This window comes from Atractosteus spatula, chromosome 22 (genome assembly GCF_055471065.1).
Source record: "Atractosteus spatula isolate fAtrSpa1 chromosome 22, fAtrSpa1.hap1, whole genome shotgun sequence".
Lineage (NCBI taxonomy): Eukaryota > Metazoa > Chordata > Actinopteri > Semionotiformes > Lepisosteidae > Atractosteus > Atractosteus spatula.
In genome coordinates, this window is record NC_142727.1 from 4,464,918 (window position 1) to 4,483,392 (window position 18,475).

Consider the following 18,475-nt stretch of genomic DNA (forward strand, 5'->3'; position numbering starts at 1 on the left):
TCAGTGGGGAGGAGAGCAGAGTGATGAGGCCAGTTCAGAGATGGGGATTATTAGGAGGCCATGACTGGTAAAGGCCAGGGGGAAATTTGGCCAGGACACTGGGGTAACACCCCTACTCTTTTCGAGAAACACCCTGGGATTTTTAATGACCACAGAGAGTCCGGATGAGACATAAAACCGAGGTCCTAAGGATGGCGCCTGTTTACAGTGTAGTGTCCCCGTCACTATACTGGGGCATTAGGACCCACATGGACCACAGGGTGAGCGCCCCCTGCTGACCCCACTAACACCTCTTAACAGCTCACAGGCCCCTGCACTCCAAATCCCTGTCCCATCCGCTCTGACTGGGACAGATGCCACTTTCCCGTCACAGCTCGGAGTTAAGAGGAAGCTCCTGAAGAGGCGTGCTCGTCCTGTGAGTGGCTTTAACTTCCCTCTCCTGCCTTGAGAAGTGTGGATGGAGGCTTGCCACGGTACAAAACAAACAAACAAGCCGAGGCTCAGAACTGACGCATCAAAGTAAACTCGGGTGTATTTAAAGGAACGGATAAAGGTTGATTTCATACTGAAAGGAAAAGGAAAGAGAAGTTATGTCTGTTTTCTTTTCCTTTCCCCATGGAATTAACCTTTACCTGTTCCTTTGCAGCCTACGCAGGCTGACGCAGCTCCCTGCCTGAACTAAGGTGTATTTAGCCTTCTGCCGAGTTCTACTGTGCCTCTTAAGATAAGAGAGATCAGATCGCTTTATTAGTCCTATACAATTTCTTGCATTAATAATTTGTCTATTCGCAGACCCCAGCTTGCTCTCCATGAGACACACAGACAGGGAGAGAGAAGCTGGGGGCCAGGGCACAGGGTCAGCCATTTATACGGCACCCCTGGAGCAGCTGGGGTTAAGGGCCTTGCTCAGGGGCCCAGCGGAGTAGGATTCCTCTGCCGGCCGCGGGATTTGAACCGGCAACCTTCCGGCCACAGGCGCAGATCCTGAGCCACAATGCCACCGCTCTGTTAAACCAGCAGCTCCCCACTATGGAAATGACTTGCTTCCCATTATTTCAGGTCAGTTTACTGGTCACATGCACAAGTGCTACAAAATGCATTAAGGTCTGAGGTGGTGTCACAGAGCAGCACTCGGCCCTCGTTCCCTCCTCCCTCTGCTTCTGGCGGCGCTGTGGTTCAAGACCAGACAGGGCCGCAAGGGCGCTGGCACGGTGCGCTCCCCGCCGGGTGTAAGCACGCTTGATTTATGCGCCGGTGTGCGAGACCAGGCCCCGGCAAAATCCGTTCTAACCCGGAGTGACGTGAAAGATCAAGTCGCCTCGCTGGAGCCGCACGCAGGAGGCGTGCAACAGAGATTCACAGACGGGCAAAGGCAGAGGAAACAACTAGCGGTGCCCACCGCGGAGGAGCCACGTTGGGCGCGGGCGGGGCCCGGGCGTTTTTTCCTGCGAGGAGGCCCGGAGACACTCCCGAGACGGGAGCAGAACTGGCGCACCTGGGCCCGCTTCCCGGCCTCCAGACCGCTCCTCCCTGCTCTCTCTGGGACCAGGCCAATGGTGGGGAGGGGGAACCGCCTGCCTGGAACTGAACAACCGTGGAAACTCGAACCAAACCCTTCCTGCCGTGACCAGACGGGTCCTGTCTTCGTGGGACGAAAGCCACTGCACACAGACGAGGCCGACTTTCTGAAACGTTTTAATGGAAAAAAAACGAAGACGCAGGTTCCTGCGAACAATCATAATACATGAAAACCGACACTCCTACTGCTAGCTCTTTGCTGCTTTCCTCCTCCAGTGGGCACGCTGCAGCTTTTCAGCGTATACTGTGGTGTCCAGCATGCACGGCGGTGAGACATTAAGTGCTTTGCAGTTCTAGGGTCCTGGGTCCGAATGGGTGGAGTCTGCGTGTTCCCCATGTCCATGTGGGCTCTCTCTCTCTCGCACACATACACCCTCCAAGGACGAAACTGCCACTGAAAACGGATGGATGGAGCTCAGTGGCCAGGAAGAGCTCGCAGATCCAGCGAAACCTCCGCGCTCTGGAAAAACGCCGTGATCCTGCCCAAGACCCGCTCCACGGGATGACAGAGCGAGCCCTCGGAACCCGAACGGTTCTGGAGCGAGGCGGGAGCGCCTGCCGAAGGGGCTCTGCTTTTGCAAAATGAGGTGCGTTACAAAGAGCCGATGACTAACGTAGTGCAGTGCAAATGCAGTCTACTTCCCCAACTTTCCCCGATACCGCTCATCAGCTTGCAAACCGATATCCCGAAAACACCTCGGGCAAACAACCAAGCTGCAGTCCAGCACTTGGCGGAGGCCATGAGGAACCACAGGAGGAGGAGACTGCTGGCCAGCTGCTGAAAACATCAACGCGGCGATCAGGGACGGCAGCGAGCTGAACAGCCAGAGGTAAGCTCACGCCACGTGCGGCTGTCACTCGCTTAGACACCACGGCCACACGATACCCTCCCCCACGCCGTATCCGGATCAGAAATTAAGAAAAATAAACGTCAGAGGATGTCGGTCCTAAACTGAGCTCCGTTAAAAATGATTTACAAAAAGCAAATAATGTTTAGATCTGCTGTACATGTTTTCATGAAGAGGTGCTGCCTCTTCATGAAATATGACCACATATGACCATGTGCCACTGATTTCCCTTCGCAGGAGTGTGTTTCAACAAAGAACGACTACTCTGCGTTTCCTGTCTGCTCAGCTACTTCCTGCCTCTCGCTGGTGCTGCTGCTTCTGATTAAAGCATTTTTCAATTCTTAAATCTCCCCCCCCCCCCCCCCCCACCACACACTTCTGATCAGCAGAAACGCAAGACAATTTCCAAACGGACCCCCGAGACGGACCCGATTGGCAAACTTCCTTCACGTTTAAACAAAGCAATCTCGGATAAACATTAACAAAGAAAGACGAATCGCGTCCGAAGCGCTGTGCAGGTTGTCCAAAGATAACGTGATGAGGGCAAGGCCCAGGAAGAGCGTGCCATCGGCTGGAGCCGGGTCACGCGTCCTGATCGCCCGGGCCCCCCCTGCTGCTACAGGCTCCACAGCATGGCCACGGCCCTGCAGATGCCCACGTCGTGGTAGTTGAAGTAGCAGAGGCCGGCGAAGGTGACCGCCGAGAGGGCGAGGAGGCCGCCGTTGGCCACCTTTATGGAGGTGCTTCCGTGGACGTAGTCCGTCACCACCTGGCCCAAACCCCTGCGAACGAGACAGAACTGGTGATGGCGGTTGGGTTGGACCGAGAAAGCGCAGTGCATTTCAGACGGCATTCACAGGGCAGGCCAGGACAGGCCCCCCCTCATTAGAGTCAGCTGCACTGTGCCCGGCTCAGGCGAGCATGAGCCCAGAGCGAGCCAAGCAATCTTAGAAGAGGAAACAAAACAACCGCCCCCCCTTTCCCTCCTTGCCAACATTTAGCAATAAAATAAGTCATCTGTTAAACACTAGCTTGCATGCAGTGAGAGAGGGACGGCATGCTGCGTTCTAACCTACAAGCTAAAGACGTCTGTCACCTGCCCGGTGTGCAGTATACAGTATTGGGTCTCTAAAATGTCACCAACACGGGTCGGGGGGGGGGGGAAAGGGATGATGGGGCTTTGCTAGGAGGCCTGAGCACAGATCCGTTACCGTCTCTCGCTGAGGAACTCCCAGCCGCCCGTCAGGAACGGCCTCGCGCGGGAGACGAGGATGACCCGTGCGCGGTGGGAGACGGGCAGAGGCAGAGGCAGCACGACGCGCTAAGATGCCAAGTCCGATATCAGCATAGGTGGGGCAGTTTGGAATAAAAGTCTGGTGGAGGGCATCCCCATTACCTGTCAAGTCCTTTGAGTGGAGTGTCCAGAAAAAAAATGCTATATAAGAAATTATTAATAATAATAAAAATAAAAGGAGCAAGACTTAACCCCCTAGGAATGCACTTGCCCCGACACTTTTAATAATGCTAATAATAATCCTCACACTTCTAGAGGGCTTTTCTGGACTCTCCACTCAAAGCTCTTTACAGGTCGTGGGGATCCCCTCCACCCCCACCAGTGTGCAGCCCCACCTGGATGATGCTCCAGTCCTCTCCCCACACACCAGCTCTCAGTGGGGAGGAGAGCAGAGGGATGAAGCCAGTTCACAGAGGGGGATTATTAGGAGGCCATGACTGGTAAAGGCCAGGGGGAAATTCGGCCAGGACACCGGGGTAACACCCCGACTCTTTTCGAGAAACACCCTGGGATTTTTCCTGACCACAGAAGGCCAGGACCTCGGTTTTACGTCTCATCCGAAGGACGGCAACTCTTCTTTCTAGAGCGTGTTAAAAGGATGATACGCAGCTGCCATTCCAGACCAACAGACCATTCCAGGCTGCTACTGTGCAGCTAGGAAACCTCATGACAGTCGCTTAACAGGTTGGTCCAGCCAGCCCCTCCTGCTGTAGGGCCAGGTAGCTACACTTTCAATGACAGTGGCATTTTACCTGCTACTATGCATTTGCTTAAATCCCAATCCCAGAGTCTGGGGAAAGTCCTTTTCCATGCCTGGAAAAACAGCAGGTGCATCAACATCCCCAAAGTCCAAAGATGCACTGGGGTCAAAAGACCTGGATCCAGGTTGCGGTAAAACCAAGGATCGGCCGCCATGGGCTCTGAGTTCGGGCACCTCCAAACGCCCTCCTCCTCCTGGGTGGGGACCTCCATCAGTGCTGCACAGGCTTGAACGCGCAGCACGTGGGTGATGGGCGTCGGGGAGCTGCTCCGTGCAAATCAGCACTTCTGCACGGACTTGTTCGAGGGAGGGAAGGAGGTGAGGAACGCACCAGCGCATCCTGGAAAGACCACAGGGATGCTCGAGGATCGCGGCTGGCTGCTCCCGGCTGAACCAGTTCCGCACCCCAAGGGTGCCAGGCTGGGGCTGCCAGCATGGATCAGAAATGTAACGGCGCTGGGTCCCCCAGAGACGGCGGCCTTCGGTCGGAGCTGTGGACCCAGGGGTCTGGCCGTGAGACATCTGCAGATCCCGATTGGATCCAGAGGCAAACCACAACGGCACTTAGGTGCTCCGTGAGCTCCCCGCCGTCAGCTCGGCAACGCAGCTCAGCTGCAAACGTTGTCTGAAGGCGAGGGCAGTAAAGAAATCCGAAGGATTACGAAATTTGTGCTCTGAGAAGAGAACAACGGGCCCTGTTCTCACAATCATCCTGAGCCCTGGCTGATCGCTGCAATCGCTGACATCTCTCTTTCACCAGGTAACAGACATCCTGTTGTCTTGGTACGCAAACAACTGAAACTAAGAAACTATCATATTGATGTTTCTCTGCTGGAGTATCTGCAATTGTTCTGGCTTCCTCTTATGCGACTGTGTGACTCTCACTGTGTGAAAGGGGAAACAGCAGGCAGCAGGTCCAGACATCTCTCCCGGCTCTCGATTCGGATTCTGCAGGAAGGGCAGTCCCAGTTTCCCAGCACGCTGCCGATCTCCAGGCATTCAACTCGGACGCCGACCAGGAAGCATGGCCTGCGTGGCCCGCTCAGGTGGCCTAGCTCCTGCGACAAGTCCCCTTCTGCTCACTGCTGGACCTCACTGGCTTCCTGCCCGGAGTTTTACAAACTTTCATATTTTTAGCTAGGCAACTAAGAGTTCTTTTTATATAAAATATTTACAAATATAACAACACTGCGTCTTACTTATTATTCCCCCCCCCCCACAAACAGGTTTGCTTCTGCTGCTGTATTGAACCTCCCTGTCGATACCGATATTGATATTCTGATATTGATACGCGGTATTGATATTCTGGAGCACGTCCTCACAGCGCGGTACCCCCGAGGCAGCAGGCTGAACTTAACACTCCTGGCAGGACTGAGACTCCAACCGCGGAGCGAGGTGATCCACTTCGGGCTTTACGATAGGTGCTCTACTGAAGGAAATGAAAGGCAACTGAGTTTAACGCCACACAGCGGCCCCAGCATTCTTGTCACGGATACCGGGCAGGAAACTGGCATGAACCGACTCATTTGGCTACACCGATGGCTGGTCAGCACCCACTCACGGTCTTGGGCACGATCGGGTCAGCGCCAGCCTCGGCACTGACCCGCCCGGCCCCACAAGACCAGTCACGGGGCCCCGAGAGAAAAACCCACACAGAACCAGAACCAAAACAGAAAACAGAACCAGCCCGCGATGCAGAGGTATGAGGCGTCCAACCGCAAGCACCCTGCTGATTTCCTGCTCTAATGGGGAAAAAAAAAAATTCTAAAAAGAAAAAAAATAGCATTTCTGAAAATACAGCTACTGGAATTTTTCTAAAATATAGACATGAAATTAAAGCCACAGGTGTAACTACCTAATTTCTATCTAAGCCTTGCAAGATAGCCTTGCGTGCATGCCGTTACACACAGAATATGAATATATATATATACACAGCACACCACACATACACAAGTGTATTAATAATATTGACCTGCACCTGTGTGGTATTTTCTGTAACTTCCCTATTCCTCATCTATTAACGGCAACCCAAGACTCTGCACGAGCAACTGGAAACCAGTGAGACTAACACCGGTGCACCTAGGAATGAGCTGCTGCAGGCTCTCCAAGCCTCTAGGGTGGAACTGGTGCCGAACTGCTGACTACACATTTCACCTCTGACAAGTCAAAACACCGGTTCCATCCGGTTAGACCAAGAGAAAGAATCTGTAAAACAGGTATCAGTATCACGAAACACCTTGCTCCCCACCCTGTCAGCTTCTCATGCTCACTGCTTATCTGCCACACAGACTCGCCCAGCCCCGAAAAAGAACAAACTCGGCTTCAAACTCGGCTTCAAAGCCAGGTTTTAGGAAGCAAGATGTGGAAAGGCAGCTGTTGCTCTCTCCCCCTTTCAGCAGGACCCAAGCGTTCTGTAGCGAAGCCTGAGTATCGCCGATTCCCTTCCCTGCTGGTCTTCACCTGATCTTCCTCCTGCCTGCCATGAGCAACCCAGCTCTCTCTGCTTTCTGCTGCCATGCTCGTCCCCTGGCGCACCTGTCCACAGGGGTTAACTTTCAACCCGCCTGTTTAAGACAAGTCCTACTGAAGCAACAATCGGCTGAACCAGGTGGACTAGACTTCACACACAGCAGAGTTCAGGAGCCCCTGAAAGCCCGGAGGCCCTCAGCCGTTAAGCTCAGAAGCAGACATTCATACTTTCAGCCCAGATTGGGAAAGTTCCCTGAAAAAACACACCTGACTACTACCGTCTCCATCTTTGGCTGGTTCCACACTCCCACAACCCTTTGTGTAAACAAGTTCAATTCAATTTGTTTTTATATAGCAGCTTTCACAACACGTGCCTCCAGGTTTACTAAACACTTCCCAATAGCGGCCATTTGGGTCTTGTGGTTGGTGCTTTACTGTTGATCCGCAAGAAGTCCATTGGGTCCACTATTGCCAACGTCTCTGTGGATTCTGAAGACTGGGATCAGGAATCCTTGTACCTCATCACTGCTCAGGACTCCTGAGATTGAGCTCCTCGAGCCTGGGAGTGTGGGATATCCCTTTAATCCTGGGAGTGTGTCTGCTTGCCCTTCCTGTGCTGGATTGTGACTAATGACAAGGGCTCTCCAGGCAGAGCAGGGGCGTCCACTGTCCTCGTGTGCTCTACATCCCCCAGGCACCCGGGCACCACAGAGCGAGCAAACCCACCATCAACCCAAGCTCCAGAGCCGTGTCACGATAAGGAGTCAAGAGAACCACAGCAGACACCTAGGATTCCCAGCTCAGCGGGCGGAGGAAGAGGGGAACAGGACGAGTGTGGCAGTGGCGTGGGGTGCGGGGAGAGGAGTGCACATCACGGGACACGGGGATCACAGGGCACGGGCTGAGGGGTGCAGGTTGCAGAGTGCAGATCAAAGGGCACAGATCGCGGGGCGCGGGGAGTGGGGTGCAGGATGCAGATCCCGGGGCACAGATCGCGGGGTGCAGGGTGCAGATCGCAGGGCCCAGATCGCAGGGATGCAGAGTGCAGATCAAAGGGCACAGGGTGCAAGGCGCAGGGTGCAGATCGCGGGGCGTGGGGCGCAGATCCCGGGGTACAGATTGCGGGGTGCAGGGTGCAGATCATGGGGCGTGGAGCACAGATCGTGGGGCGCAGAGTGCAGATCGCAGGGATGCAGAGTGCAGATCAAAGGGCACAGGGCGCAAGGCGCAGGGTGCAGATCGCGGGGCGTGGGGTGCAGATCACGGGGTGCAGAGTGCAGATCGCGGTCTTACCAGTGCCCGTGGAGGGTGAGAGCCGCTGCCAGGGAGTAGTCCATGGCCGGACCCGGGTACAGATAGGCCGCGGGCAGCAGGCCCAGCAGGACCACACTCAGGGCTCGCTCGCCCGTCCAGTGCAGAGACGCCGCCTTCGAGCCGGCTGCTAGGGGCACAGGAAAGCAGTCTGGGCTCAGAGGGCTGGTACAGACACCCCTCCACCTCTGCCATGCAGCTCGGCCTACCCACAGTCCGCACACACGCCAGACAGATACATCAAACTGCTCGCTGGCATTCTAGCAACCTGAAGACATCAGGGGCTGACTCAGGCATCAATGACACCGTCACACACCACGGGACTTACAGAGGGAAAGACGCAAAACTGGCGCCCAATCAATTTGTGGGTTTACACTCTGGCTCTTATGTAATACCTTGTGCTTAATGAAGTCACCGAGCCAAAGAGCGTCTGAATGGGAGGAAAAAATACAGCATTCATGATATTGTGAAACCAATCTCAGTGAGAAGACTGGTTTCTGCAGCAATCAAAGATAAACACTTCTGGGGGGGAAAAAGCCAGGCAGTAGTTTTTTTGAACGTCACGAGTATGCCCTCTAGTGGACACAAAAAAAACATAACTACTACTCGAAAGAATCTGCTCTTTTTCAATGAGATTGCCTGACGGCAATCCGACACCTCTGGCAGTGTTGTGGGCATATATGTGAAGTCTGATTACAGAACTTTAACAGTAAAGCAGAATTTGGTATTAAAAGTCCCCCCATGTTGTACGCTGGCGATGTATGACGCATGATGATGATGTATGCGACTGGCGACGCATCATCGACATGGAGCTTGCCGATGATGATGACGATGTACACGCACACACAGTGACTCGTGAGTTAACGTACCACAACTGGTGTCAGACGAGCATCTTTGACCACGTGTGCCACTTTCTTAGGTTTATACAGTTCTCAAAGATCCTGATTTCCTTCACCACTGAACCCCAAAAGATTTTAACAAGCCCTGCTGCTGGGATTTCGGGAACGAGTGGCACCCCAGTTCCGGCAGACTCTGGACTCACCATGGTGTGCCGGGGAGAGGTGTATCTGGGCGGCCAGCAGGGTGGGGGGGTCGCGGCTCTTCCTTGTGGAAACCAGCGGGCGGGCGAGGAGGGAATTCGAGAAAAGCAGAGCTGGAAAACAAAGCACTCGCGTTACTCCCCGAGTACTCTACTACTTTCACTAAGGAGCAATTACTGTAGTATAACAGCTGAGCCACCAGTTACTGACAGCTCGTTCCTCTGGTGTCGTTTTAAACTTTAGGTTTTAAGGTGGGGTTACTTCAGAATAGGCCAATCTTTACATCGGTGGGTCTGGTCAAGATCTCAAACAACGAGAAACGACGTATGGAGATTTTGCGAACCCCTGCCATAGACGGAGGCCACACTAGATTGCCGTCGCACACTTAAAACGACGGTGTCTGCTCTTTTGACGAAGAGCAAGGAAACGTGACCTGGGTTATTTAACTTTTACAAACCGTCAAAGCCAAAAACGAGACCTTCCCCAGTTTGCGTTGTTTCATGTGATTTACTTAAAAGCTGCATCTCATAAGAGGTGGCTAACATTTTAATGAGCTTTTATAGATTTTATTTTTTTTTAAAGAACATTCCCCTAAACACGGAAAATATCGCAGACGAGAGAAGGGCATCGACGTAGCAACCAGTACAAGAAAGATTTAACGGGTCTGTCACTTTGAACTTGAAACACAAGACAGCTCAAGGAAATACAACCAACAACGACACCTTCCCTTTTCTGCAACGAGGCAGGAAAAGCGTTTAAAACCGGCAAACACTAGCACAGTTTTTCTTCCGCAAGGAGATTATCTTTATGAAAACTTACATCTTGCGCCTCTGTTGCAAACAGAACTCAGCCTCACAAGAGCCGCCATGATGAACACCTCATCAAGGTCACAGAGCTGACCCGGAAACACTCCCTCTACCTGATTAATAATTCAGCAGGGGAGGGCAAGGGGCCTGTCCTTCCGCTTTTCATGAATAAAATCCATGAATGAAGCATGACGTGACCCCCACGCCGCGAATGGCTTTATTCCCTAAATTATAGTCTAGGAATTTAATTACAACGTGCGTTATTTTTAAACAAAAAGGCTACAGCCGCTATAAAGAATAGGAAATACGAATGTTTCCTTTTATTGATAGCAAAGCATAATTTTATAAATATAAATGATAAATGACACGTATAATGTTAGCGAGTCGTCTTGAATGAGGATGTTTTCTTGCAAATCAATTCACGATAATGATAACCTAAATAAAATACAAAATAACCAGCCTATCCTCGCTAGAGAAAGCAATAATGCACTTATTGAAGTTCTCTGTTTCTGTATTAATGAGCTCAGACACACACTCATGAATATGAACTCGAGCTCTCGCCCCACTTCCTGTTGGGGAGACACGTGGTTCTCCGCTTCGCTGTGCAGCGCCGGGGGAAGGTCGTCGCTCACCCTTGCGGTCTTGTCCTCCAAGGTTACGGGATAGGAATGGACGATCTGAACTCGGGCGTGGATTTCGCTTCGGCCAGCGGCTTGGAGAAGGCGGAGGCCGCCGAGCTGCAGCGGCTGCTGGCCGTGGAGCAGCAGAAGGCGCAGTTTCAGGCCCAGGTTAGTGTGCTGCCGGCGGGCCGGTGGGTGGGAGGCCGGGCGTCACCACGGAGAAGCGAGCACAGCCACAGCTGGGGTGGCGATTGAGGAATTTCTGGAGTCATAACAATTTTCTAGACTTATACAGCGCCTTGCAGGACAGGGGGAGGAGTGAGAAACGAGTCAGTGGAGTAAAGGGCGACTTTAATAATTAATAATAATTCCTCAACTTATAGAGCTCTTTTCTGGACACTCCACTCAAAGCGCTTTACAGGTCATGGGGATCCCCTCCACCCCCACCAGTGTGCAGCCCCACCTGGATGATGCTCCAGTCCTCTCCCCACACACCAGCTCTCTGTGGGGAGGAGAGCAGAGTGATGAAGCCAGTTCAGAGATGGGGGTTATTAGGAGGCCATGACTGGGAAAGGCCAGGGGGAAATTTGGCCAGGATGCCAGGGTATCCTGGGGTACACCCCTACTCTTTTTGAGAAATGCCCTGGGGTTTTTAATGATCACAGAGAGTCAGGACCTCAGTTTTACTTCTCATCTGAAGGACGGAGACTTTTTACAGTGTAGTGTCCCTGTCACTATACTGGGGCATTAGGACCCACACAGACCGCAGGGTGAGCGCCCCCTACTGGCCCCACTAACACCTCCTCCAGCAGCAGCCTCAGCTTTCCCAGGAGTCTCCCATCCAGGTACTGGCCAGGCCCACACCTGCTGAGCTCCAGGGGGGCTGCCAGCTGGGAGCTGCAGGGTGACGTGGCTGCTGGTGTGTGTTGCTCTCAATCAGTGAATCAGTGACGCAGGGCCACCAGCGCTGTGCTAGTGAAGCAGTGTGCAAGCAGGTTTTCTGTGATTGTGTTCTTCCTTTCTCGAAACCAAGGTGCACAACTTCACGGACGTGTGCTGGGACAAGTGCGTGGACAGGCCGGGCTCCAAGCTGGACTCCAGGACGGAGACGTGCCTGGTGAGCTGTGTGGAGCGCTTCATCGACACCACCCTCGCCATCACCGGCCGCTTCTCGCAGATGGTGCAGAAAGGGGCACACTGAGGCACCCCCCCCCGACCCCATGCCCAGCGGGGTCTGGCGGGACGAGGGCAGCCGGCACACCCCTGACTCGCCATCCTGCACCACCTGTGACGCCCATACTGCCGTCACACCTAGAGGTCTCGGGTCCCCACTTTGGATCCGGTTTGAACTGGGCCAGTCTCGGATCTCCACTCTGGACCCCCTGGTTTGAACTGGGCCAGTCTCGGATCTCCACTCTGGACCCCCCTGTTTGAACCGGGCCAGTCTCAGAGCTCCACTCTGAACCCCCGGTTTGAACCGGACCAGTCTCAGATCTCCACTCTGGGCCCCCTGGTATGAACTGGGCCGGTCTCGGATCTCCTTTCTGGACCCCCTGGTTTGAACTGGGCCGGTCTTGAATCTCCACTCTGGATCCCCCTGTCTGAACTGGGCCGGTCTCAGATCTCCACTCTTGTCCCCCCTGTTTGAACCGGGCCGGTCTCGGATCTCCACTCTGGGCCCCCTGTTTGAACCGGGCCGGTCTCGGATCTCCACTCTGGACCCCCCTGTTTGAACCGGGCCGGTCTCAGATCTCCACTCTGGACCCCCCTGTTTGAACCGGGCCGGTCTCGGATCTCCACTCTTGTCCCCCCTGTTTGAACCGGGCCGGTCTCGGATCTCCTCTCTGGCCCCCAGCGTGTGACAGGAGTGTGACCTCAGGGCTCGGCGCGTGGAGCAGGCTGGTGGAGGTGTCCCGGCGGTGCTGCTGTAACCTCGAGCAGAGCCGTCACAGACCTCTCTCTCGCCATGTGGGTGGCCACAGGATCCTCTCTCTTCCTGGGGAAAAAAAAATTCATCTCCCGGATAAAGGGCCGCGTTCCTGAGGTGCTTCTGCCTGGCAATCTTCCTTTTGATGGCATCATTGATCGCACGAGGACAGATTCTGATCAGGCAGTCGGAGCCCGCTCACCGTGCGTCGAGTCACTGTGGGAATTTGAAACACAGCTGTTGTACCTTGTCAGTAAGCGGGAGGAATTGATGTCAAGTCAGTTTTCAGAAGATTAAAAATGCCTTTCAGGACTCCTGCTTTTTCCTCTTTATTTCACAAATACAGTCATTGCCCTTGGACAGGCTCTCCACCACAGATTATTTCTCAGATGAACGTTAATTGCAGCAGAAACCTCTCCAGCAGACAGAAGGTGAGGGGACTGGTTTCCCTGTCTTTCACCGTCCTGCATAAATTAAAAAGGATAAAAGGATTTTTTCCCATTTTGACTCAAAATTCAATAAAGACCATCAAATGTAATACCTTTGACAGATTTCTAGCGCTTTTCTGCCTGAAATTGATCTTTTTTTTTAGGTGCTTCAGTCTTGCAGAATAAAGCTGTAATCAGTAGTCATCCCATCCATCCATCTGCTATCCGGTTTTTCCACTGTGGGGTTATCTGGGAGCTGGAGCCCCTCCCATCAAGCAATGGGCACGAGGCAGGATACCGGAGGGGACACACACACACACACACACACACACACACACACACACTCAGCAGGGCCAGTTTTCTCAGAAACCAATTAATCTTTCAGTAGGACTTTGCAAAACTCCACGCAGAACATGCAAACTCCACACAGACAGCACCCCACCAATCTAACTCCTGGCCACAGTGTTGTGATGCAGCAAAGCTAATAAACATTAATTATCTGCTAAGAAATTAACAGAAATGAAGAGGAACACTGGGGAGCAGTTGGTGCTCTTGGCTCCTTGTTTTGATCATGTTCCAGGGTGCCTTCTGTGTGGATTTGAACAGCTTTCAGCATAGGTTTTTCTCCAGGTGCTCCTTTTACTTCCCTCAGCTCCCAAACGAGCTGTCTATGTATCTCCAGCCTCTATATAATGGCAACGGTATGACAGGGCAGCTTGTTCCACACTCCCACCACTCTTTGTGTAAAGACGCGCGTCTTGTTCACCTCCTGCCGGAAAACTTCAGGATTACAACCCAGGTGGAAATTTCTGTATCGACATTCCAGGCATTTAATTTAACTTAAAACGTCTTGAGGCTCTGTGATGTTTTAATCATAGTTGCGATTAAAAGGCATAACGCCGGGAGTGGCTGCGTGGGCGAGGGCTGTCTGTAACCTCTGGAATGCCAGACTTGTGCCAGATGTGCACAGGCAAGCGTGGCTCATCCGAGAGGCGACGTCAGACCCGAGAACCCGAAACCGAAACTACGTCTCGTAATAGAAGCCAGACGGGCAGCGTTGAAGTTTAGGTGAGTGACTTTGCTCTCGTTAATGCGACTTTCTTATTTTAAAACGCGCGACTTTTCTGCTAGATTTTTATTCCTCGTTGACCGGGTCATTCGAACTGTCCACACCGACGTCTTCGCCGGCGTCCGACGCGGACAGGGTCAGGTTTCCAGCGCCGGGAGCTGCTTCGCGTTCCTGAAAACCACCCGAGCCGTCTGTCCGCAACGAAAAGGTGAACATTTCAGACTGTGCGCGGCTGGAAAGACTGAACTGCGAACGGTCACCGCGTCTAGGCAGTGCTCTCCCGGAGGGGCGGCGGAGATTCCTCCGGTGCGCGTACAAGGTTTCCTCCGATGGCGACGGGCTGTTTCGTCCCGCGTCGTGTTGAACGCAGGGACTGAAACACTAGTGACCTATCGCCCGTGGCGGACTAAGGTGATCAGAGACCCCTAGGCTACACGTTGTGTAGCACCCCACCCATCCCACCCCCACCAAAAAAAAGCGAGAGAAAATACTGTAATAGTTCAGCGACGCGTTCGGAATCTGAGCCTGCTACCGCCGGTTCAAACGGAATGAGGCGGCACTCGCAGGGAACACACACAGGGAGCCCAGATACACACACACTACAACAGCCTGTAATGCAAGTACAGCAATACAACCAATAAATCAGATTCACAGCCAACCCTGCGAGCTGACAACAGAAATCATGCGCTTACTTTAAAACCGACGCAACACACCAACAAGATCAGCACAGCAGAGAGACCCATGGCCGCCCTGTTTGAGCGCATTATTTCAAGAACAGCAGGACACTCCCCACTCGTGCAAGTCCATTGCAGTCAACAGACTCAACTCGGTCTTTTCCACTATTTTTCTATATGGGCTTTCAAGAAGGGATCAAACTCGCTGAACACCCGCGAAGTTCCCGTTGTCGGGGCGCCCGAACTTTTCGCTGCGTCCCCCAAAAAAGGCAGCCCTCGCTCTGCTCAAAACGTCAACACTGCACCCACCCTTTTCAAGACGTTAGTCCAATACTCATATTCATTGTCAGACGGTTTAGTTCTGAATCTATTAGCGCATAACGTATGCAACCATAGCCTTTCTGTGGCTCTCCCGACACTTCGTGTTCAGCCAAGCGGGCGGCGGCACTTTCCCGGTCGCTATAGCCTGCGGTCAGTCCGGACCGATCATCGCCGTCCCCAAATAATTCACACGCGGAACAAAACACCACCTTTCGAAGGGGGAAGACAGCAGCCACTCTCTTGACGCACACTCGCCACTTCCGAGTTCTCTTTTGAAGAGGGTTTTAGAGAAATACCCCTGTTGGTGTTTATGTTGTCTTTCCCGATGCTGCAACATCGGCGTTTCGTTTTGACACGATTTCGGACCCAATTTAGCCCAGTATGGCCGCCTCTGTTCATCTATTTGACCCCCCCAACATGTGGAGATGGCTCTGCCTCTGACTCGTGTCCCTCTGACCTCGTTGCGGGAGCCGGCTCGTCCTCATGACCGGCGTGGCTGTAGACCGCGCCCAGGCCAGAGCTACTGTAGCTGCAGCTCACTGTTCAACCGCGGTTGCTGTAGCACTGGCCGCACCGTTAGCCGTAAACCCAGGAGCGGGGTCCGGCTCAGCAAACCTGAAATAACCAGTCAGCCTGGGGATCTTTTTAAGTCGATCCTGCTCTTTCAATCGCCGTGCTTTTCGTTCTTGTTTCTAGCGCACATTTCGAGGCTGGCTACCGTAAAACGTGGACCCGAGATCACCCGATGAATCCGCCAAAATACATTTGAACTGCCAACCCATTGCATCTCACCAATCATTGGTTCACAAATGATTCAACGTTTTTATGGACCAATGGGGGCCCACAGGTCCGTTTAAAAAAAAAATACCCCGGCCAATCAGGGGCCCCTGATCAATTCAGGGCCCCCTAGGCTTCAATCTAGAGAGACCCTCTTCTCTTCCTTGCTGTGCCCTGGACCTTTCTCGCCCAGGAACCTGCGCCAACGACGAAGAGAAGAGGCAGGGCAGCCTTGTCTCCGCGCCCAAGTGCCCTCAAACTGGAGAGGGCGAGAGCCCTTGGAGGAAGAGGAACGGTACCCCAACGCGGGCTTGAAATCAGAGTGGGCACCCGGCCGCAAGAGAACCCCTCTGAGGCCAGGCCGTGCTCTGACGCTCCTGTGGCGGCACGTGCGTGTCCCGATCGCAAACCCCTCCTCTTGAGGGCGCTCCAGCCCTTCCTCGGCGGTTTCATCCCCCCGGCGCCTGCTCCCTGTTCCAGCCCCCTTTTCGGTTCCCCCTTAAAAGCCGGACGCTGAAGCCAATCCGGGCTCTGCATCGGTTCCCACATCATGCGGGCCCGGGACCTGGATGCGCCTGGTCCTGTTATGGTTTTAGTGTCCGTTCCCCCTGCCGGTCCCGACCCGGTTCTGGATTTTAATCGTCTGTCTCGGATGGATCGCCTGGCCTTGGACTTTTTGGGCCGTTTCGGATTTCCCATTTGTCTCCTCCCTGGATCGTTCGCCTCGGCCACACCTCCCCCGACCACCAGCACTCCACGGACACCCCCCCCCCCCCCCCATTCTCATCCCCTTATCCTGCATGCCTTTTTACCTCGTGTTTTCTCGATCTACCCTGGATTGTGTCGTCTGCATAGGGTCTGGAAAGAACTCTTCCTGATTCAGGGGTGGCGCTGTCTGTGTGGATCTTGTGAGCAGTGCCTGACTGCTGCTGTCTCCCGCAGGCCCAGCATGGCGCTGTCCTTCTCGGGGTGGCAGGTCCTGGAGGACAGGAGACGCCTGCGGGCCGAGGAGGAGCCCCAGAGCGGCCGCGCTTACACCATGTACCACGGCACCCACCTGGCGCACGCCAAGGCCATCGTCCGGGGTGGTTTCCGGCGCTCCGGGGACGGGCTGCTGGGCGCCGGCGTCTACGTCAGCCGCAACATCGAGAAGGCCAAGTGCTACCCGCTGGGCGCGGGCCGGCAGGACAAGGTGGTGTTCAAGCTGAAGGTGCGCGTGGGCAAGGTGAAGAAGATCGACCGCGACGACCACCCGCTGCAGAAGACCTGGCACCAGCGGGGCTACGACTCCGCCTGGGTGCCCCCCCACAGCCGCATCAGCAGCATCAAGTCCGGCCGGGAGGAGGACTGCGTCTGGGACCCCCGGCGGATCGCCCTGGTGGACGTGGCCTGCTGCGCGGACGCCGCCGCCCGCCGCGAGCTCCGCCGGCTGATCCGGGGGCGCCGGGGGGGCTCCCCGGGGGGCGGTTGCCGGCTGTGCCACAGGGACGCGTCCGGGCGCCATCCCGTCGAGAGCTGCTGGGCCTGCGGCCGGGCCGTCTGCCCCTTCCAGAGCAAGCACGCCTGCGAGAAGCGGCGCCACCTGCAGGCAGAGTGAAGTACTGCGCTCTGCGTCGCCGCAGAGGAGACGCTCTGCACGCTCTCCTGGGGTAGAAATGACCAGCAGGGTCGGAGCAAGTAAAGTGTTTGAGAGCGCTGATCTCGATCGGCCGGGGCCTGAGCCTCCGGGAGGCGCTCTGTGGGCTGCCGGTGACTCTTCACTCATCTGATCCCTTTACAAAGCCTTTCTGGAGTTTCTAACAGGCGTTCAGGGGGAAGGCCACATCACATCATAACGTCACCTCCTGTGTGTTTACAATACATCTCTCTCGCCACCCCTCCTGCTGCCCCATCTTCACCCCTGGAGCTGCTCCCTGGCTCATTCCTTATGAAAGTGGAGGGGGGGGGTCGGTCAGCCTCATCCTTAAGGTCAGGCTGCTGTTCTCTCAGCTGGGCCAGTTCCACCAAACAGCCTCTCACCCATTTCGTCTCCATACCACGTTCATCAGGATCTGCTGAGCTGCAGAACTGGACATTGTAGAATCTGAGAGCTCCAGGGAAACGAATTGAGTCATTTTGCCCTGTGTTTTGGGTCACCTCGGTCAAGGATATTTTATCCTTAAGGTCATTAAGGTCATTCTACAATCATATTAATAATAAAATAAGTAATTAAAATGCATGGACAGTTGCAGTCAGGAGACTACAATGTCACGTTTGGATTTTGGTTTTGAATTTTTCTTTTCTTGGTGCTGTGGTGTGGCAGGAGGGGGGCACGGGAGTAAAGAGGGAATGTTCTTTAAAAAATATATTACTTTTATTTTATTTTTAAAAATCACATGTTTTTTTCAACACAGGGCTGGAGATTATCTGGCACTAAGACACGGTGAAATAAATACTGCCTCAGAGCAAAAACCCTTTCAAGACACCTTGTAAATTCTTGACTCGATGGACGAATTAAGGAATTTTTAAATAAAATTGAATTTAACTTGTTCTTAAAACGTTTGCAGCCAGTCT

The 18,475-nt window shown here is 53.9% G+C and overlaps 3 protein-coding genes across 4 annotated transcripts; 2 read left to right on the top strand and 1 right to left on the bottom strand.

Annotated features, from left to right (window-relative positions):
- Positions 1-1,682: 1,682 nt before the first annotated feature.
- On the bottom strand, positions 1,683-10,195 carry LOC148816667 (succinate dehydrogenase [ubiquinone] cytochrome b small subunit B, mitochondrial-like). 2 transcript variants are annotated; one of them, XM_088940180.1, is made up of 4 exons: positions 10,120-10,195; positions 9,303-9,413; positions 8,243-8,387; positions 1,683-3,208 (listed from the first exon to the last, which is right to left on the bottom strand). In XM_088940180.1, the coding sequence occupies exons 1-4, from the start codon at positions 10,166-10,168 to the stop codon at positions 3,043-3,045; spliced, it is 471 nt and encodes a 156-aa protein (XP_088796306.1). In that variant the 5' UTR covers positions 10,169-10,195; the 3' UTR covers positions 1,683-3,042. The 2 variants fall into 2 exon arrangements, with proteins under 2 accessions (XP_088796306.1, XP_088796305.1); XM_088940179.1 differs by having other exon boundaries at positions 8,243-8,390.
- A 478-nt stretch (positions 10,196-10,673) lies between these two features.
- On the top strand, positions 10,674-13,191 carry timm8b (translocase of inner mitochondrial membrane 8 homolog B (yeast)). Its single transcript, XM_088939607.1, has 2 exons — positions 10,674-10,894; positions 11,760-13,191. The coding sequence occupies exons 1-2, from the start codon at positions 10,775-10,777 to the stop codon at positions 11,925-11,927; spliced, it is 288 nt and encodes a 95-aa protein (XP_088795733.1). The 5' UTR covers positions 10,674-10,774; the 3' UTR covers positions 11,928-13,191.
- A 923-nt stretch (positions 13,192-14,114) lies between these two features.
- On the top strand, positions 14,115-18,459 carry gig2o (grass carp reovirus (GCRV)-induced gene 2o). The gene is made up of 2 exons (XM_088939851.1): positions 14,115-14,149; positions 16,865-18,459. Exon 2 carries the CDS (start codon positions 16,872-16,874, stop codon positions 17,517-17,519), a length of 648 nt encoding a protein of 215 aa, XP_088795977.1. The 5' UTR covers positions 14,115-14,149; positions 16,865-16,871; the 3' UTR covers positions 17,520-18,459.
- The last annotated feature ends 16 nt before the right edge of the window (positions 18,460-18,475 follow it).